Consider the following 22,746-nt stretch of genomic DNA (forward strand, 5'->3'; position numbering starts at 1 on the left):
GCCTTAGCATATGAAAGCCTGCATATCCAGTTGATAAAAGATCATTAAAGATACCACAATCTGGGTGAAGCAGGAACCAGAGACCACCAGAAAATCATGTCATGGCTGAGGGATGTAACTTTGCATACTGAGCGAGTGAATTTAGTTTTAGGCTGCACTCAGCAATATTCCAGGAATATTGCCGGGGCCTGTAAATAATCGACTGACTGACTGAGTTTGGATTTATGCCGCTTTTAGCAATATTCCATCACGGCAGGGGACACCAGAAATGGGCTTCACACATTGTACCCATGTGGGGATTCAAACCCAGGTCTTCGGCGTGACGAGCCAACGCTTCAACCACTAGGCTACCCCACCGCCCCTGTAAATAATCGAATCTGGACCAGACAATCCAGATATCAACAGCATGAGTATCGATCTACGCAATTGGGAAACAATGACATGTGTGCACCCAGTCAGCGAGCCTGACCACCCGATCCCGTTAGTTGCCTCTTACGACAAGCATGGGTTACTGAAGACCAATTCTAACCCGGATCTTCATGGGTACTTTGCATACTGAATCCAGAGGCCAAAGACAAGTAGGGCATCTTGACAGGATGTTGAGTAACTGGGTATGATGTTGACACAAATCCTGTATTCAAGATGTTGACATGTCTCCAGCAAAATCGTCAACCATATTATTATGTTTGAAAACGAATACTTCCGATCTGTCTTTTTGCACTGAAACAATCAGTAGAAACAATACCTCACTTAGCATCTCATGGTAAACAAACACAAAAATTTACACATGATACTTTGCAAAGTAAGTTTTATTCATGCTATTATCATTCAGAATGACAAAATATACATATTCATGAAAAGTGATCTTTAAGCATGAAAATTTTACGCATTTTTTTAAATGACAAATATGATTACTTATTTGATAAAATGTACAATGAAAATGTGTTTTTACATGACCTCTGTGAGAATGACAAATGAAAACATATCAAGGCTGCCTTTAGCAAACTGTCCTTTCCGGCAGGAAAACATCACTCCTTTCCAGTGAAGGAGAAGGCGGGTACATCCATACATACAGTGTTGCACAGCCAAGTGAGGAATCTGAACAGCAGTCAGCATGGCACATCCAACTGTACAATACTGTGAGGTGCAGACCATGTCGTATGTCCATGGCGTGAGATCACAATGATGGTGCTGAGAGCACCCATACCAACACTCCAGTAACTGCAATTGCATTCAGATACAGTCTGGCATCAGTTACTCAATGAATGAATTACCATGCACTGATCTGGTTCAGCACAGTATCACAAAGCTTGTGACTTTAATTTCTTTTTGGGGAAACACACATCCAGATGAACATTCTTGAAAAAAATGTAATTCGTTCCATGGTAGGTTATCTACCTCTGCCTCCCCTGAACCCTCCGTCCCTTCCCCTGAAACCCCCTCCCCCACCTCTACCTTGTGGACTCCCCCTGAACCCGCCTCTTTGTTGGTCCATCCCGCGGTTGTACATCCCACCACTCCCTCCTCCTCCACCTCCACCTTGCATTCCCTGATCCTGCCAATTTGATTCATTTCCTGTCCGGCCAAACTTTGATGCCCTGTCACCTTGGTTCCCACCATACCCCCCCTGTCCCATTCCCTGTCCCCCACCCCGACCAGACATACCCCCAGGACCCTCATCATAGCCCCTCTTCCTCCCTTGGGACATCGGACTATCCTGATCCTGTCTGTCATAAAACCCTTGCCCTCCCCTATCCTGCATTCCCCTATCTTGTCCACTTCTGTCCCCACCCCCACCCCCTCTCCCTCCTTGTTGATTGTCATACATGCCTCCACCCATACGCCCCCCTCCCCTTCCACCCTGCCTCCCTCCTTGGTGCCTCTCATCTACATCACCTCCACCCCTTCGTCCATACCTATCATCAACATCCACGTTCTGCTGCCTCCCTTGAAACTGTCCCCTTCCCTCTTCCGACCTCTGCTGCCGCAAGTCCATATCTCCCTCCCAACTTCCACCACCACCACCACCACCACCCCCAGCACCAGACCAAACCCCAGCCCCACCCCCCACCAGGCCCACCCCCACCAGCACCACTTCCACCCCCACCACTAGCAAACCGACGCTGATCACCACCAAATCCTTCTCTCCTGTCCTGGCCGAACTGCTGCTGCTGGTTGCTTCGCTGACGAAAGTCTTCATCAGCCCCGCCCCTCTGTCCTTGGCCACGCCCACCTGACCATTGACCTCTCAAATCCATGTCTCCATTCCCGTTGTTTTGCTGGCTCCCATACTGTTGTCCTGGACCACCTCTCTGTTGCTGCGAGTCAGGCCGTTGCCGCTGCTGCTGCTGCTGCTGTTGTTGCTGCTGCTGCTGCTGCTGTTGCTGTGGCATTCTAATTCCCTGCTGCATATTTTGACCTCCTGCATACAGATTGAAGGGAGTTAGTAGGGTTTGTAACAGCACTGAATGATATTTGCAGGTATGTCATAACATGTTTTTCATAAAGTCAAAGTGACACAGGTCATAGATATATTTCACAGAAGGTTTGAAACCAGAGAACACACAAATAGTGCTCACAGACAAATAATCATAAACCTTATACAAATCTCCTTTTTAAGTTAATGCAGACTTAAAAGATCCTGGCACAGTTAAGGGAAGCAAATGATTATGTAGCTGGGAAACTGACTGTATAATCTAGAGAAGCCCACATTGCCAAACATAGATTTTTGATGGACTGATGTGTCTGTGCATGGTTCAAACAAAATTAGCTAAAGAAATTTGGTTGGTGAAAAAAATGGCAACTGCACAAGGATTTGGGTCAACAGCAGGATTTACAAAGCATGAGTACCATGAAGCGGGAGTCAACAGATGTTTACCTAATCTTTTAATATGTGTGATCAAGTGGTGTTCAAGAGGCGTACTTCACAAGGTAAGTGAAGTTTAGTTTTACGCCGCACTCAGCAGTATTCCAGCTATATGGCAGCAGTCTGCAAATAATCGAGTCTGGACCAGACAATCCAGTGATCAACAGCATGAGCATCGATCTGCGCAACTGGGAGCCGATGACATGTGTCAACCAAGTCCGGGAGCCTGACCATCGCCGTTAGTCGCCTCTTACGACAAGCATGGGTTACTGAAGATCAATATTCTAACACGGACCTTCACGGGTATCACAAGGTAAGACAATATGGATCTTGCTTATCGATAAATGGGCGGGTAGGCAGGAGAGCGAGCAAGTGATTGAGTGAGTGATGTTTTACACCACTTTTAGCAATACTGCATCCATATCACAGGACACCAGAAATGGGTTTTTTTCTAATATTGTACCAATGTACATATGTAAGAACAGGGAGGCTGGGTGTTGACTGAAAAATAAATGTGGACAAATATAGACGCCACAACTCACCAAACTGCTGTTGCATTCCTCCCATCTGTTGTTGCCCCATGAACTGACCTGGACATGGCAGAAAGCGGTAATTACACTTTTTTCAACATTAATGTAAGCAATATTGCATGAAGTTTTGAATTTTATAAATTAGAAACATTACTCCAGATATACAATGCACACAGTTTACAACAAGAGGATGTAAGAACAGCATTTGTTGACAGGCTATTTCTGGTGCTACATGTTTATGCAATGTCTCAAAAAATAATCCAACGTTTGCATATAACAATAAAGATAAATTCTGTATGTGGTTTTGTGTGTCTATTACAAAAATAAATAAATGTTGTCAAACAATCATGACAAAGATAGGTAAAAAAATATTTTCAAATATGCAGTGGTACTTGCTTAACCATAATTGAACAAACCTCCTTGACCTTGCATCATGCCTGGAGGGCCTTGCATTCCCATCATGCCTTGCATTTGATGGAATCCTGGTCCCTGTCTAAACTGACCTTGACCTTGCATTTGATTCTGCACGAAACCTTGAGATGCACCTTGAAACTGATTGGGTTGCATTTGTTGATTTGGGCCACCTTGATAATTCTGAGGTTGTCCCATGGCGTTCTGCTGCTGCATTTGGTTATGATGACCTTGCAACATTTGACCTTGAGGTCCTTTTTGCATTTGACCTTGAAACTGGTGAGACCTCTGGCCTTGATCTTGACCTTGATCATGATCCCTCCCACCTTGATCACGCCCATGCCTATTTGAACCACGATCCGGACTCCTGTTTCGACCATGCCTTTCTTTTCTGTCCCTTCTCCTTGGGTCATTCCGTGAACTGGGCTTTTCAGGTTGACCCTCTTGCTCTTCAGGGACTAGAACCCCCGACTGTTTATTGCCTTTCCATGCATTCTCAAAAGACTTGGGAATTGGTCTGGCATATGGCACTTTTTTCTTTGGCGCACTGTCACGTTCATACTGCCTCAGGAAAGGCTCATCTGCTGACCAGTCCAGACCAGGTATAGACGGCAGTTCCTCCTCCACATCTGAATCATATGTGGACAATATGAAATATCCCACTCGTCCCAAGTCTGTCATGTACCAAGTCCTTCACACATCAAGTCATTATATACCAAGGCCCATACGCACAAAATATATCGAAAACCAGGTCCCTTACCCAGAAAATCTATTGAACACCAGGTCCTTTACCCACAAAGTCTAACCTACACCAGGACCTTGATCCACCATGTCTAACCTGTACCAGGTCCATTACCCAGCAGGTCCTGGCCAACCAAGTACATCATACACCAAGTCTTTCACCATCTACCCTTATCCATCAAGAAGCGGGAGATAACTCAAAAATGTCAAAGCATGTTTTCACCTCATAAAACTAAATATGCTGAAAAAATATTAACATCCTTTATATCTTACCACCATTCAACATTGGTCATAGTTTCCAATTTTACCTGAATCAGAAAATTTATATTTTCCTACAGTTGCACAACAGGATATTATCCGAAGAAAAGCAACATCATCCTTACTTTCTTTTGGTCTGAGATGTGGTGGAAGACCATGCTCAAGACCCATTCCTGGCAAACTGGGCATCAACTGGGGCTCCAGATCTGGAAGACAGAGAAAAACATATTACACTATATACTGACGATAGTCCCCATAGTCTCAGCTGCATCTTAAGTTACCTGATATAAACTTTATGTTATATTCCAACAAAATTACACTGGAAGAGAAAGAGAGAGAGTATGGTTTTAGGCTGCTTTTAACAATATTCCAGCAATATCACAGCGAGGAACACCAGAAATGGGCTTCACACATTGTACCCATGTGGGGAATACAGTTGAAGAAATGTGGAACGGCATCTCCAAAATATTCAACACATTCAAAGGTTGTTTGCACTGATTGCTTCCAGTATTATATATGTGTTATTGTAGATGCAAAGCTGTACAGTATCAACAAATAATATCAAGTTCAGCCTTAAACATGCCTGACACCTTTAATTCAACAAAGGAGCCTATGGATTTGCCCCTTTAAGTTAAGTTAAAAATCTCAACTTACTTTAACCTTGAAGCATAAAAGATATGAAACACTTTTAAAAAAAAAGACCAGGATTCCATATCAAAACATGTAGTAATGCTCAGTTACCATTGGGTTATATATTCACGTAGGTACTGTGTCTGGTGAAAAACAACAACTCATTAACTGTTTCAATTTTGGATTTGTGGTTTTGAAATTAATTGGCCCAGTTCTCAGAGTGTTGAGTTCATTTCTCTTGTTAATTGAACTTGTTAAGAGTTATGGTACCCAACAGCAAAGTCTGTTATCATTAACCAGGTATCATAATACTCAAAGTTTTATACCCAAAGTTTTTACTCAAAATAGCAAAAAGAAACCTACTGTTGATATTTGTAGCTGGATTAATTCAATTAGAAGGTTTCAGATTCTCACCATATTCAAGAAGCTCCTGCTCTGTGCCACTTGGTAAGTTGTTCAGGTTGTACTTGTCTCTCATCGTGTCACCAGGACGATTTCGAGTCCAGAATTTCCTGTACAAAATGCAGTAAATTTAACAAAAAGTGTGTGTGGAAAATACAAGTCGACAAAACAGAGGTGAGGTGAAATTGGGTTTTACATCGTGCTTGAGAATATTTCGCTCATATGACGACGTGCATGCATGGGTATGTGTACCTGCTTGTACTAGCCTGACTTAAGCTGGTTTTATAGTGCTAGCCCACTGAGATACCATGCCGCAGTGAAGCATGAACACCCCACTCAGACACATTATACTTACTCCGAGCCGACCAGTCCTTGTTGTACCCATTAAAGCTGAGTGCCAGGCAGGGCCAACAAGTACCATATTTTAACGTAATTGGTATGACGCAGTCAGGGATCGAACCCGCGACCTTCCGCTCTCCGGGCAGACGCTTTAACCACTACACCACGGAGGCAGTCCAACAAAACAGAGTGATTGCTTGATGCCACAATCAACAATATTTCAGTGATATGAGGGCAACTTACAAAATAGAAACAAAACACCGAAAATCAAAAATCACAAAATTAACTTTAAACAGTTCAGATAAGCACCATAACCTTGTGCTCATTAGTAATTAGTAGATGCAATCAGAACACTTGAAATGAAGTCAGTCACCGATACAGGCATGTTTGAATGCACCTGAGTCAACTAAATGATACACTGATACTTAATATGGGTGGTCAGCCATTGCTACGGTGTCCGAAACAAAATCTCAGTAGGTGAAATACTGAAGAGTATGGTAACTGATTTTGAGGCTAGTCGCTCCTGCACAACTGCCATTGCCGCTGAAAGAATCTGTACTCAATAAAGAGATCATAGCACCCGGCAGTTGCTTAGTTGTCGAGTTATGATCACCTTAGTGATACTATGACTTTGTATAAGGGACCTTTCATAATTTATCGAAAGGGGTGGGGGGGTTTATGATGATGATTTTTGGGGAGAAGCATGTACAATATGAATGCCCCCTAAATTTATGTACAAAAATAAGTCTCTCTCCATATCATGTAAAAATCAATGACCTTACCCTCCCTTCCCATAATTTCTAAGCATAATCTTAAAAGCATAATACAAAAACATATTTGTGTACAAAATTGCTGACCCCCAGCTCCCGAAGCTCAAAATTGGTGACCCCCCCTTACAATATTCATCACCCCCACTAGCCATACATTATGAATGGTCCCTAATGGGGTTCTGGGTCTACCCATTAGAATAATCCTAGGAGTGCACTGATGGTTGAATATAGACCATCTCAATAACACTCTAAGAAGTTGAACATGGACCTATTACCTCATTGTGTCCATAATGTTATCGTGGGTATTGGACTTACGTGCTGTGGTCATTAGATCCTGATGCCAGGATGTGTCCGAGTGGATGCCAAGCCAAGCTCCACACCATCCCTTCATGAGCTTCCTCCATACTACCTACTTCCCTGTCACATCTGCAACATAGGTACCATCTGTCATTGCTGACCTACATTCAACATCAGCCTTGGCTGACCTACATTCAACATCAGCCTTGGCTGACCTACATTCAACATGAGCCTTGGCTGACCTACATTCAACATCAGCCTTGGCTGATCTACATTCAACATCAGCCTTGGCTGATCTACATTCAACATCAGCCTTGGCTGATCTACATTCAACATCAGCCTTGGCTAGCCTAAATCGACATTGGCCTTGGCTGATCTATATTCAACATCAGCCTTGGCTGATCTACATTCAACATTGGCCTTGGCTGATCTACATTCAACATCAGCCTTGGCTGATCTACATTCAACATCAGCCATTGGCAACCCGCATTCAACCTCAGCCTTGGCTGATCTACATTCAACATCAGAAAATGACCAGTCATTCAACATCAGCCTTGGCTAGACCTAAATTCAACATCAGCTTCCCTCGCCGGTTCTCAAAATATTTTTAATATCAAAATAAAATATCGCCATCATCAAAGGTAGAAACCCATTTTCACCCATTTTTGGCTCAGGGATGCATTGCCACAATTGTTTCGCCGGCTCACATATCGCGAAGACTGGTCATTTTCTCTTTGTTGCGCAACCCTATTTGCGCTACAATTTGCCTGTGATTCAACACTGGTCATTGCTGACCTACATTCAACACTGGTCATTGCCAACCCACATTCAACACAGCTCACTGCTGACCCACATTCAACACTGGTCATTGCCAACCCACATTCAACATTGCTCATTACCAACCCACATTCAACACTGGTCATTGCTGACCTACATTCAACACTGGTCATTGCCAACCCACAATCAACACTGGTCATTGCCAACCCACAATCAACACTGGTCATTGCCAACCCACGTTCAACACTGCTCACTGCTGACCCACATTCAACACTGGTCATTGCCAACCCACATTCAACACAGGTCATTGCTGACCTACATTCAACATTGCTCATTGCTGACCTACATTCAACATTGCTCATTGCTGACCCACATTCAACATTGCTCATTGCTGACCTACATTCAACACTGGTCATTCCTGACCTACATTCAACATTGCTCATTGCTGACCTACATTCAACACTGGTCATTCCTGACCTACATTCAACACTGGTCATTACTGACCTACATTCAACACTGGTCATTGCCAACCCACAATCAACACTGGTCATTGCCAACCCACATTCAACACAGCTCACTGCTGACTCACATTCAACACTGGTCATTGCCAACCAACATTCAACACTGGTCATTGCCAACCTACATTCAACAGTGCTCATTGCTGACCCAGATTCAACACTGGTCATTGCTGACCTACATTCAACATTGCTCATTGCTGACCTACATTCAACACTGGTCATTGCTGACCTACATTCAACACTGGTCATTGCCAACCCACATTCAACACTGCTCACTGCTGACCCACATTCAACACTGGTCATTCCTGACCTACATTTAACATTAAGCAATACCATCCAAGAAAAGGGCTTCACACACATTACCAGATGTGGAGAATCCTGACCAGCTTTTCAGCAGGATGAGCGAACATGAACCACAAGACGCCTCCACTTTGACACCTTGGTTTGAGTCATCCAGGAAATACCCTTTGCCCCACCATGTACATCTTTCTGTTCTATTACTGTACAAACTTACCCAACCATCCAGAACATGAGAGCACCATCTGACCCTCCACTGGCAAACAGGCCTTCATGGATAGGATGCCAGTCAATAGCTGCAACAAACAGTCAGTGGTCATTAGATCCATCAGTTACAGTCAGTGGTTAAAGCATCTGAAGAAAGGGGTGAGAGTCTGCCTGTTTGTCACTTGAACAGCAATTCATAAAAGGCTTGATTCTATGACACACAGCTAGGTAAAACCTCAGAATTTGGTAGCTTTTGGATCGCCATATAAATTCATACATACAAATGACCATCAGGAGATCATTTATAATTTTACTCCACTCATAAACTGAATGTTCACGGGGATACATTGTATTATCCAAATTTGGGCCCCTTTACTGCTGTGTGAACAGGCATATTCATATTCTCTTGCATAAGGAAACACACAATCTGTAACGTGCTTTAGGCTGATGCAGGCCTGAAACCCTCCAAAACCCTCGTGACCACATAATCCATAAAGTCTCTAAGCACCATACCCTCATATTAATGTTTCTGCAGCAACATCATCTGCCATCTTGTCATATTGCCAGCGTTCCCTTATACCTGCTGCCAAGTATACATGATATCGGACCTACCAGTGGCTTCCTTTTTGTGTCCCTTGAACGTGTGGATCTCTTCCTTCATGTTCCGAATGTCAAAAAGTTTGAGCAGATGATCTCGGGATGCTGACAGCAGCCAGTTGCCGTTCCGGTTCCACTTCAGATCCATTACAGTGTTCTTGTGAGCATGACTACACAGATGGGGAAATACAGGCTTTATCACAGTCATGAGACGCTTAATAAATTGCTGATCAAACATTTGCTAACAAATCCATTCATGACCATAACTGAAAATGAGACTTTGTATTTGACGAAAAAATGTCACAGTCTGTATAAATTCCAGCTATATGACAGTGGTCTGGGAGTCTGGATCAAATAATCCAATGATCAATATTATGAGCAACAATCCACACTGTCTGGTTACATTAAAGCAGCATCAACCAACTCAGCGATTCTGACAACCTGATCCATTGTGTGGACAAGCCCAAATTGCTTGGGCTAAAATTAATTTCAGTACACTTTTGCAACGTCCGAAGATCACACACTGCAAGCACCCAATCCACATTTAGTTGACCAGAATGGGGTACTGGCACCTATTTTGCCGTGGAAACATTGCAGCAATAAAAGACGGAGCAAGTGTGTTTGATTATAAAAAATACTGTGTGGTTGATTATAAAAAAATACTAAGGGTTTTCAGTTACCTTACAATAGGTATGTTAACATAGCGACTACTATCATAGGTATGGTAGCAATATTGTTCCCAGGTCTAAATATTTGAATACAATGTGTGATAATGAGACAATACAGGGTTTTTCTCCTGGCTACAGTGAGTGAGTTTTCCCACATATGTTTTTAACAGTGTGTCAAAAAGAAAAGAGTTAACATATACAAGGTCAACTGGTCAAGCTGTTGATTTAAACCCACAACGTCCTGACAGAACTAAGAGGCATAACTCTGCAATGCCAAATGCAGGGATACCTATGCCCTTGCTCATGCAGAATCCTGGACAATCAATCCTGTGACAATCAACATTTCTGAAGACTGACTGAGTATGGTTTTACGCCGCTTTTAGCAATATTCCAGCAATATCACAGCGGGGGACACCAGAAATGAGCTTCACAAATTGTACCCATGTTGGGAATCGAACCCAGGCCTTCGGCGTGACGAGCGAACGCTTTAACCACTAGGCTACCCCACCGCCCCCATTTCTGAAGAATACTCCAATGTATTAATCTTACATGGTAGCAAGACTCTGTCCCGACCGTGGATCCCAGAGTTTGATGGGTTGCTGGTTGTCCTTGCTGCCAGAGGCAATAAGTGCCTTCTGTGGATGCCAGTCCACCGACTTCACATCTGCACCATGGCCTGAAAATCAATGGGTGTCTACAAATAAGAAGCATCAAAATCTTCAAGAGAAATCCATAGGAGGCCAACACTGTTTGTACCTCAGCTTTTATTAAATAACTTGAGGTTTTCAGAATATTAGTAATAATTTCCTTTGAGCTGATCACCCAGAAGAGTGAGTGAGTGAGTTGGGTTTTTACGCCACTGTTAGCAATATTCCAGCAACATCATGACAGGGGACACCAGAAATGGGCTTCACACATTGTACCCATGTGGAATCGAACCCGGGACTTCCGCATGATGGGTTAACGCTTTAACCACTAGGCTACCCCACCGCCCCTGACCCAGAAGAATATACCCAATAATACACTGACACTGATACTTTATGTGACAGATAGCATCAAACCAATGAAAGGGAAACTGTAGATTGTGTTCACCTCTCAACAAATTACAAAGTCAAGCATATGTAATGTTATGTGCATGCCCATTATTTGATTTGAATCTAGACAGTGACAAAAGGTCAAGGTCAAGGTCAAGTTATAACTTTGATTTTCATTCATGACAGGAACATGGGTAAGATAATGTTGTGTTCTGTGGAAGTATATATTCAACCTAAATCAGGTATACATTGCTAAGGCCCCCAGCTTGTTACCACTTTGAAAACTTTGGCTCATCAGGGTGGAAGTAAATGTCTGACATTTTTCACTTCATTGAAACCCATCAACCTAGAAAACAAATCGGGGCAGTAAAGGATTTAAACCAATGACAACAGCTAAATGAAACAGTTTGGATGACCAGTTCACCGACCCCTTTAGGTATGAAAATGTTTCCTTATTTATACAAACTCCAAGTCATCCAGCGGTTTGAAGGACTGTATGATTCAGTGAGTATGCTCAGACTTACTGAAATCTCATCAGTGCGCCTACATGTATTGGTCAGTGTAAATTAAGAGTAGCCATCCATGCTGAGACAAGTCTTGAATGTGTCGTATCACAGAATGTATCCATGGCACTTCACTTATTGTCACAAAATAAAGCATGCAAGTGACACGAGAGCTTCAATGTGTGTTATCAGATAATAGGCTCCACAGCTCCAGGGCTGCAGATAATGTTTCTGGTCACAAATTGTTTTCTCGTTTGGTATTGACAGCTTTGTCGTGTCCATTCTGCTGTGTATTTTAAACTAATAAAATAAATTATTCTAATTCTGCTTAAAATGCTGTTTCAAGTGACTTTTCTTCATGCGCGCTGCCCCAAGTGTGCAACAAGTCACTTACTCACAACAGCGAATACATCTCTAACTAATTAACCATAAGCACATTCTTTATACATTACTACTATCGTTGTGATGAGTTTATGTTCATCTGATGCCTATTAAGACCTGTACAGATATATACTGGAAGGCAAGTACACCCTGTGTTAAACTGTTGAGTTTTAAAAAATTCTTATATGTATTTGTACACAAGCTACTAAACATTAATTGGGTAATAGTAATATGATGTAATTTTTTAAGTAAAATTGATATTTTATACTTATCCTGACTCATGATCTTTTGCTTATCTCCCTCTTCTATGCGAATATCAGTGGAAAACGTGAATCCTTTGTAGTTCCCTAAAGCGGACGTAAAAGTACACTCACCCACGAGTTACCTCCCTTTTCCCACGCAAACAGTCATGTGACCTGCCTTACTTGTCAATCTACCTGGTTCTAAGCCACTGTGAGTGAGTACGTTTAGTTTAATGCCACTTTTAGCAATATTCCAGCAATATCATGGCGAGGGACACCAAAAATGGGCTTCACACATTGTACCCATGTGGGGAATCGAACCCGGGTCTTCGGCATGGTTTTGTGAACAACTGAGTCCTAAGATAATACTCCTAAGATTTTGTTTGCTCCGACTAATTAATTCCATAAGTAGAACTGGGAAATCTACTAGAGCACTTTTAATGGCCTTCTCACTGTATATTTTTACAGGATATCTGTAGTGATATGTCCCATATTGCATCTTATTCATAGCATGGTTCAAAGATTTCACATTAACCTATATGGACCTAACAACTATGGTGTCCTATGTTTCTCTGTGCATGTGTGTCTGTATTGAGGCCACGGTGTATGTGAGTGAGTGAGTTGGGTTCTACACCGCTTTCAGCAGTATTCCATCAATATCATGGTGTGGGACACCAGAAATGGGCTTCACACAATGTACCCATCTGGGGAATCGAACCAGGGCCTTCGGCGTGACAAGCAGACGCTTTAACCACTAGGCTACCCCATCACCCCTCCACTGTGTACATACACTGGTGGAGTAACTGTCAGTAAGGAATTCATGAATTTCAAATGTCATGTTTCTTCTTGTAGAGATGCAAAGCCCCCAAAACATTCAAGCAAAATTGCAAAAGAACTATATATTTGCAGGTGCCCTCACACACTCACCTTAATACAGACCTTGACCTTTGCAAGAAATACCATTAACCAAGGAATGAAACCTTTCAAAATTACTCACTAGACCACAGGACCAGTGAGTGGACAATAATTAGTGGTCCTGTCTGTACTTTACTGGTCCAAAATAATATTCATAGTAACTATCAATATCAATAGGCCCCGTTCTTTCAAAACTAAAATGATCGTAACTCCCATACTTTAACATTGATTACGACTGGTAGCACTGCGACGCTTTGAGGACCCTGGACCACTGCAAACTTATCATTTAGTGGTCCTGATGAATTTTTACTCCCCAGGGACCACAGGACCAGCGTAAATTTCGCACACTGTGAACAATTGTTGACTCATGCCAAGCTTACTGATCAAGTTGTAAATACTTTGAGAAAGGATCACAAAGGATTTAGTGTTTTTCATTCGTTTTGTGATCAGAAACTTTGTTTTACCTCATAACGATTTAGAAAAATTCCATCCAGACAAAAAATCTTGTACATGGTGAACAGGAAGCAGGTCCCAATCAGCTGTCATAACCAACAGGCAGTCATATTTTTTCACATGACTGCAAATTATGACTCACGTCTTCAAAAATCATAGCCAATGGCATTTACAGCCAGACTGACTGTTGAGCAATATCTGATGCAGGACGCCTAACAATTTCAAACTATGAGATATCCACAAAGTCATGAAATCTCGGCCACTAGTCATGATGTTGTCCAAGAGTCATCCCTCACAGGTCTACAGTTCTAATCAGACTTGTGAAGTACACAAGATAGCACCAGACTTCCTGATTTTCACTTTTTGGGTTTGACAGGTCTTACCCATCTTAATCAAAGTGAGTTAACTGACGAGAAAAGTCCAATTTCCATCCTTGCCGAACCAGGCTGGAATTTTCATGGTGCCACCAGTGTATGTTACCCTTATCTATCCCATCTATGTCCCTTGGGAAAACAGATCCAACCAATCACACCACTTGCACTGGTTTAAAAAAAAATGGCAACATCTGATAACCAAGACTTATACCACATCACACACATGCATCTACTCATATAATCACCTTGATTTAAAACATGGAAAGATTTGGAAAATATCAATCAACATCAAGTTGACATAACACAAGGTTTGACTGATACCTGCATGTGATTTTGTGTAAACATTAAGGCTGTTACGATTTGTGTGAAAACATAATTCAATTCGTTAAATTCCAGCCTAAATTCATGAATATTTACAAAGCAAGGGTGACTTGAATCTGCAAGGCATTATTCATCCTTGTAGTGAATCAGTTTGCCAAAGGGCGGACACTTCCTATAGCTATTACTCAGGAATATGGTTATTGGGCTGTCAACATGGGTTATCCTCACTGTATTAGTTCAGTATGAGACACCCGAACTCCATCTGGATTGTTACACATATCAATACAGACTTCACAGTGTTGAGCTTGTCTTAAACAAGGAGAGTTGCAAGAATCATACCTCGTAGAATTCTCTCTTCATGACCTCTCATAAAGTCCCAAACACGAACAGTTCCATCATCTGCACATGTTGTAAATTTATTGTCGCTTGGGCAAAAACTGTCATGGAGAAACAAATAACAGAAGAGGATATTAGAAGAAAAGCATTTATTTATGAATGATACGGTAACTACAAATGCATTCTGAGGTTGAAATATCCATTACATTCTATGGATAGGGCAATCAAGCCTTTATTTCTTTACTGGATGATTAACCTATGGGCAATCAAGCCTTTATTTCTGTTAACAAAATTCTTCAGTTCTATCATTCAGAGAAATTATACAGGGCAAGCAAGCCTTTATTTCCTCACAAAAAAACCAACAAAGTTTGTTATAATTTCCCCCTCAATAGGATGGGCAATTAAGCCTTTATTTCCTCACACACAAAAAATAATATTTGTTATAATTTTTCCCTCAATAGGATGGGCAATCATGCCTTTATTTCCTCACAAAAAGAACAAAGTTTGTTATCAAATTTCCCTCAATAGGATGGGCAACCAAGCCTTTATTGCTTAAAAAAAAAAAGGTTCATGTACTTTTTACCTAAACAGTAAGGCCAATCAAACCTTTATTGCTATTAAAAAAATAACAAAAAAAAAATAACAAAATTTGATATAGTTTTTCCCTAACAGTATGGGTAATCATGACTTAATTTGTTGTATGTTTATTCAAGCATTTATTTAGTCCCTAAACAGTGCAGTCTTCATTTTATAAAGTCGTCTTAATTTCCAACAAAGTATGGGCATCAATCCTTGTTTTGGTCCCTACACACAGGCTCTAAAGGTTTTTTGGTTATTAAACACAGATAATCAATCTGTTCCTGGATAGTAAGGGCATCAAGCCTGTATTCTTAACTCATAATAAATCAGGCAACACAAATTTTACAGAGGAAATCAATGACCTAATAATAAAAGAAATCATAAATAAAATGTTAAAAAAATAAGTTATATGCACACCATTAAACATGATAATTAAGCCCTCAATTACAAAAGAGTGCATCAAAAGGGCTATGTATTTCTATGTATCTATCTCTAAAGACGTTTGAAATGCAATAAATATATTCCTATACACGACTGTCAGCCAATGATTGGTGATATATGATATATCTGAAGTTATATGCATGAAACTATTGATAGTTTCCTTTCTATGAGTAAATGAAGACATGCAACACATTTTTATTTAAATATAGCAAAAATATTTTCAAAAGATATGCTGAGTAATCATAGTTTCTAATAATATCCTAATTTATTTCTGAAAAACAAATGTTCAGTGTAGCAACATTAACTTTTTCTATGCCAGAATTATCACCTTTGACAAGCAGCATCCAACCCTTTATTTTCAGTCAAGGAAAATGACCTAGGTCTATCTGAACTCCTGACCAGGGCTTTAAAAGCCTTTATTCAAGTGTCCTTCAGCCTTTCTTCAGTAGAGAAAAACGTTGGGCATATGCCTTTATTTGAAACTATTGACGCCAAAGTCTGTACTTCACAGGGGCAAAAAGCCTTTATTCAAGTCCTGCATCATATATAATTCATTGCGGGCTAAGAGCCTTTATTTCCAAGAAAATAGCTGAATTATCACAAAATCTCTTCAGTTAAAGTCGTCAATCTAGGCACACTAAAATTGCTGAAGATTTCCCTAGCGTTAATGGCTATCCATGAAATGCATTTGTAGAATATCACATCATCATAAACAAGCAATACACAGCATCAAAATGGCAGCATGTTCCACTGATGGGTGAAACAGCTGAAATAACAGTATTATCATTGCAGCAGACTGCAAATTCCTCTGAAAAATTAAGCATTCCTTCCAGAAACACTGCAAGACTTACCTTTGTTGTTCTGCCGGATCAGGCTTAATTGAGATGTGCTAATGCCGCTATGAACAGTATTTCATGTATATCACGGCATGTCAGCTTTACATGGGAGGAGTGAGTGAGTTTAGTTTTACGACGCACTCAGCAATATTCCAGCTATATGGACCAGACAAACCTGTGATCAACAGCATGAGCATCAATCTACGCAACTGGGAACCGATGACATGTGTCAACCAAATCAGCGAGCCTGACCACCCAATCCCGTTAGCCGCCTCTTACAACAAGCATGGGTTACTGAAGATCAATTCTAACCCAGATATTCACGGGTTTACATGGGAGGAAGGCAAGTTTACCACTCCAGCTAAACCCATGAGGAAGGTGCTGACACACCTAGAAACATAATCAGGGAAACCTAGGATTTGAGCCCATGATCAAACGATTGTGGCTCTGCACTGCAACCAGTGGCGCCATGGACAATGGGGCCTCCAGCACCCAATCGTCAACAACCAAATCAATAAATGATAGGACTCAGTATATCTCCAGTCACTAGAATATCACTTCTACTGTAGTCTGACAACTTTTTGTTTTAGCAGCATTTTCTTGATTGTTTCCACTACAGACAAAAAAAATCATCAAAGACAGCTTACACATATATAAGTATAACTCACTACAAACGTGCATGATGAATTTTGATTTGATATAAACAGGGCAAGTATCTCCCTTATCACATATTTCTGTCATTTTGCAAAAGTGTTTACTTTTATCACAAAGGTCACTGTTCTTTCTTAATGCATATGGGGACATGAAATTCAGCATGCGAGTGTCTGCACATAATCATTCATTTAATCAATGCAAGAAAAGACTCCCTTTCACCATATCCAAATAATGTTCTCGAAAACATGTCTTTAGTGAATGCTGAACCCTTGCCCAAACGTGTACATCTTGGTGTATTTTAATTGTCACCACTCAACAATACATTGCAGATGCCCTACTTGCTTAAATGGCAGATGCCCTATTTACTATCACAATATATCCTGTGAGCAACGTTTATATCCAATCTGACTGAGTGACTAGCATTTGCAGCTGGAGTACAAATGAAGAAAAAAACTGCAAAAAATAGTTGACAGACTACAATGAACTGGATAGCATGCTGTACTGTTCAACATATTAGTAGTTATTCTTTATTCAAACAAAGCCTTTATTGGAATACAAGGAAACAAGTGGAAAACAGATCTGGCACAATAGGAAACACTCTTCTTGCTCATTAAAGATCAAATTCATGGTCACTTTGAACTTTGTAGTCATGACAAAATCATGCTATACTTAGTCTCAAATCCAAAACCTTTTTGAATTCATTAGGAAATATTTCTCAAAGTTTGACATCTTGGCCAATGTTAGAAGTTAGGTAGCCCCACAATCCTTGAGTTTTGCGGTCATTGTATGTTAACTTCTACCATACCCACACCTTGATTTTCTTCCTGGACAATAGGGTCATGTCAAAGTACCTGGAGTTTCATGGTGCATTTTGAACAATAAGTTCTATTAACCAGTGGGTGTCTTTTACTGTAATGAACCCCCCATTACTTACAATTCATGCATGTGGTTAAATGGAACCAGCTAGGCCCTGCCCTTGAAGCCCTTGGGAATCAATCAAATATTGTTGCTCATATAACTGTAATCAGGACCCATCTCACAAAACCCAGCTCTGATTATGACCATCTACAGTATGCTGAATAAATTTCCCCACTGTCCATTTCACTCCAACCCGAGGTGGAACCCATCTTCCTGCTGTCCCAGAATGAGTAAGCAGAAGTGTTTCGTAGTGACAGCCAGACCAGAACAAAAATACTTAGTGTTAGACAAGCTAGACATGGCTGGTGTCTGTCTGTGGCCGACGGTAGAGACTCCCACCTGATCCCTCGAACTGCCTCCTTGTGACCCTGGTACATCTTCACGTTGTTCATGTTGGACTGCCAGTACTTGATGAAGCCTGCATGGTCAGCGGTCACCATCCACATGTCATTGTGACTCCATCTCATGGCTCGTACAGAAGTGTCATGGGCCTGGAAGAAGACATTTGGTTATGTAGAACATAAGACAGACATGTGGTACAAAGAACGTATTGTTGTACCCTGCGTGAGTGAGTGAGTGAGTGAGTGAGTACAAGGTAGAACATAAGAGTTTACGTATTTTTACGCCACTTTTAGCCATATTCCAGCAGTATGAGTGCGTGCAGGGGACACCAGAAATGGGCTTTTAATTTACATACTGTACCCATGTGGGCAATCGAGGCCCAGGTCTTCGACAGCATGACAAGTTTAACGCGTTTAAAACACTATGCTACCCAACCTCCCCGACAGTCAAAGTGAGAAACAGTTGTAGAGTATAACTCACCTGCAGGATCGTCTCGAAGTTAAATGCCAGTCCATTCCACAGTGTAAACTCTCCACTGGAGGCTCCAGTTACCAAACGCCGACCTTCTGGTGTCCACTGAAAAACAAAATATCACATCAAATATGGGACCAGGGCCTCATCTTCTTAGCTTCAACATAAATGAATTCTGGTGTGTTTCACAAACTTAGTATGATACAGGCACTAACGTCTTCATCATATACATTTTGATAAATAGCTAGGGAGAAAAGGGAAGTGTACTCACTGAAGAGATAAATATACAAAAAATCATAAGAATAACAGATGCTATTCTTGTTGAAATGGTTACTGATTACAAGCAAAACCTCTAGATTTGAATCTCCTATGTACCGGCTGTACAAAGTTAGATCAAAAACGTTAAGGACGATTTTGTTCTGATGACCTGGCTATGGTATCACGGGACGAGGAAAACACAATTGCTTTTTTCACCAATTTCATGCAATATTCAACTGAACTTATTACTCACAGTCACACAGAAGATGGGACAGCGGAACTTGTTGGTTGACGTCCTTACAAACTTAGTTGTCACCGAGTTAATGGGATTTTCCATTGTGGCCATTGGGGGTTCCAGCTGAATGATTCAAAACACACTTGAGTCAAAATCACTACATCACATATTTACAAATCAAAATTTGACAAGACTGAAACAGAAATTGACCAAAATTCTTCAAAACAGTTAGGTATGTATCTACTCAAAACCGTTATTCAAAGAACAGTGTTATGTATTGTTAGTGGAGAAGTCGTGGTGATCATGTTTTATATGAAACATTCTTCCAATGTGTGAGGACATATTAAACCCTGTTTCTAAAGATTACAAGATATATTTTTTTCAAACCATTAATGATGAAAGTTGTAAAGAAACAAAGCAAACTTACATCTATTTGATAGAGGGGATCTGGTTGAATTGATACAGCATCTCTACGATCCCTTTGCCAGACTCGGTTCTGAAAAAGATAAAGATTTCTCAAAATATCTGGCATCATTTTCAGAGGTACATTCTAAGATACAAGGAGAAGGACAAGAGAAGTGAGAAAGTTCAAAGTTAACTTCCCAGTTTCTGTGATAAACCTACCAAGATTAACAACTCATTGAATCATGGATATTGAAAAAAGTGATTGTCAAGTAAAATGTCATCTGCACACCCTGCTAAACCAACCACAAAGTAACACAAAATAACACAAATTACAATGGTATCTTTCAGTGGTTTACTTACATGTAAATATTTTATCACAGAAGTGTTGTAATCCACAGTTTTCCTATGTACAGCCTTTCTCATTCGTTTGCCATCAAACATAGCACTTTGCTGATTTAAAAATTGTTGGCGGATTTGAGGCAAGCTCAGCCCCCGATGCCTGGCCCTTTTGGTCGGTGGATTTCACTGGCTGAGACATCTGTGGGTTGGGCTGATTCATCCTGGGGACAAAGTTCCGGGGCCGAAACATTGGTGGCCCCGGGGCAGGCATTCGCATCATCATCATTCCACCATCCATGATGAACTGGAAAAAAAATGAGTCAATGACAAAAGAATGGACTATTTTGTTGCGTGCAATGCAGCTAGATGGCACAGTCAATATTCCCAATACCTCTTTCATTTTAGGTGTGAAGAGCTTCCTTAGTTTTGAAAACGTCACTTCTAAATCGAGTCATTATTCTCAACAGTGAGCTCCCTTTCTATCAACATCTTCAAAAACTTAAAACCATTTCCAAACAGAATAATACTGGTAACCCAAAACTGAAGGTAGTCTTCATTTCTGGTGTCATGCTTCCCTGAGAGCCAGTACATTGGGTAAAACAATATTACATGTCTTGTCATGATATCTGTGGTAAAAACCTCCTACATGACTTTCAATCACTCTTGATATTTCCCACTGTAATTAATTCATAAAATGGCATATTTTATATGCTATGGATTGTATAAAAAGAAACGAATCCCTAACTAACCAGCCTATTTGTAATAAAAGTATGTTATCAGAACCACATTTGTTTTTCGGGCCTCAGTATGTAGAAATAGGATCTGCATGTTCAATCAATGCACTTACTGTCAAACACTTTAGCTCCCAAATATATCACACAATACCTTACAATACAATATATTTGTCAATACACAATTCTAATATCATGAAAACTGTTAATCGGACACAAAACATATGAAGTAAGATAAGACTTTGTAATCCCATCAATAACCTTGGGCCATTGTTATTCATACTTGCCTGACACATTTATGCAGATTCAGTTAACCTGCATTTTGAGAGCTAATAAATATGATGTTACCATCTGTATTCATAAAATACATAATGACACATCAGAGTATGTGTTAAATCAATTAACCCTACGTTTGACTTTTTAATCCTCCCATTCATGGGTTGATTTCTTAAACATTCAAGTCAGAGGTTACAGTTTAAGTGAGTTTAGTTTTACGCCGCACTCAGGAATATTCCAGATGTAAGGCGGTCAGAGGTTAGAAGTTTACCAAACAATTCATATATTCAAAGTGAAAGTTTTAATCATGATGAGAAAATGGGTATAACAGTACAGGAAGATTACAGAATACCGGATACCTTCCGCCATCTTTGAAAGCACGCAAGTTTAGTTTTGGTAAGGGTAAGGTTTAGGGTTAGGGTGACGTGACACTAAACAATATGGCTGGTAGGTAACCAGGGAAAGAGTTCCTTACGTACTCCCCCGTCCCCGCCTATTTTTGTGATGAGTAAACACTATAGTTTAGTCTATAGTTTATAGTTAAAATTAGGTCTTATTTAGAAGACCGCACAACATAACTGATGACATGCTTGGGGGTTTCCAGAGACAGTCTGAAACTGCTCCTATTTCTTGACCACGTTTAGGCATCTAGGTGTTGTACGAATTAATCTTACAAGTAGGTGAAGAAATAACGGCCTCATTTAACACGATTATACGTGAGAAAACGTTCGTGGTTAATTTGCGCAGCCAACTGGGACATTTGCCGATTTGTTGCCCAGGGCAGGGGAGTTACAATACAATTCAACAAGTACAAAACAACACAACCAGTACGCCAAGACAAATTTGTGTAAATCGTACCTAAACTGACTGAAAAAGTATATGTTGTGTTTTGCTGATCAGTATTCGCCAAACGCCCTCAAATGTGTTGAAGATGTTTGGACACATTGTGCTTGATGCATGTCTTCATGAATAAAATGGCGGCGTTTAAAGGTTAGTCCTAAATCTGCAATTGTTAGACCCAAGTACGAAACGAAGAAGATGTAATTTCTACATGGTCATAACACAAACATTTCAATGAATAGGTTTGTCATAGATGGATCATGAAATTTTTAATCTCTTGACTCATATCATATACCGATCCTGAAAATCAGAAAAAAATAAAAGCTGATACATTAAACGTTAATTATTGTTTCCTGTTCAACTTTTACCATTTATCCCACGGAAATCTACGAAGTTTTAAGAATATATACTGGTTCCCGATTCTCTTTGCGCGTCTATGAATTCCTTAAGGCTCCACTACAGCGCATGCAACCTCTTCGGTCCTTACACTGCATTGTGGTCTTGGGGTCGACGAAAATATCGCTGTGGGGATCTTACACGAGCTTCAATAGATA

General features: G+C 40.7%; 1 protein-coding gene across 1 annotated transcript; it reads right to left on the minus strand.

Annotated features, from left to right (window-relative positions):
* Positions 1-791: 791 nt before the first annotated feature.
* LOC124271847 (pre-mRNA 3' end processing protein WDR33-like) lies at positions 792-22,332 on the minus strand. The gene is made up of 17 exons (XM_046706997.1): positions 22,211-22,332; positions 20,367-20,649; positions 20,029-20,097; positions 19,620-19,724; positions 19,118-19,213; positions 18,635-18,786; positions 14,871-14,968; positions 10,858-10,984; positions 9,656-9,810; positions 9,054-9,132; positions 7,263-7,373; positions 5,851-5,948; positions 4,932-5,012; positions 3,813-4,436; positions 3,409-3,456; positions 2,087-2,422; positions 792-2,043 (listed from the first exon to the last, which is right to left on the minus strand). Exons 2-17 carry the CDS (start codon positions 20,445-20,447, stop codon positions 1,391-1,393), a joined length of 2,913 nt encoding a protein of 970 aa, XP_046562953.1. The 5' UTR covers positions 20,448-20,649; positions 22,211-22,332; the 3' UTR covers positions 792-1,390.
* Between the last annotated feature and the right edge of the window lie 414 nt (positions 22,333-22,746).

This window comes from Haliotis rubra, unplaced genomic scaffold, assembly GCF_003918875.1.
Source record: "Haliotis rubra isolate DU_JTF1 unplaced genomic scaffold, ASM391887v1 Scf164, whole genome shotgun sequence".
NCBI classification, from domain to species: domain Eukaryota; kingdom Metazoa; phylum Mollusca; class Gastropoda; order Lepetellida; family Haliotidae; genus Haliotis; species Haliotis rubra.

Excerpts from the sequence above, each read along its gene's own strand:
- LOC124271847 (XM_046706997.1), bottom strand. The coding sequence starts at position 20,447 with ATGTTTGATGGCAAACGAATGAGAAAGGCTGTACATAGGAAAACTGTG. Across the intron at positions 4,437-4,931 it reads ACATCTCAGACCAAAAGAAA|ATGTGGAGGAGGAACTGCCG; the intron begins GTAAGGATGATG and ends CATATGATTCAG. Across the intron at positions 3,457-3,812 it reads CATGATGCAAGGTCAAGGAG|GTCAGTTCATGGGGCAACAA; the intron begins GTTTGTTCAATT and ends TGCCATGTCCAG.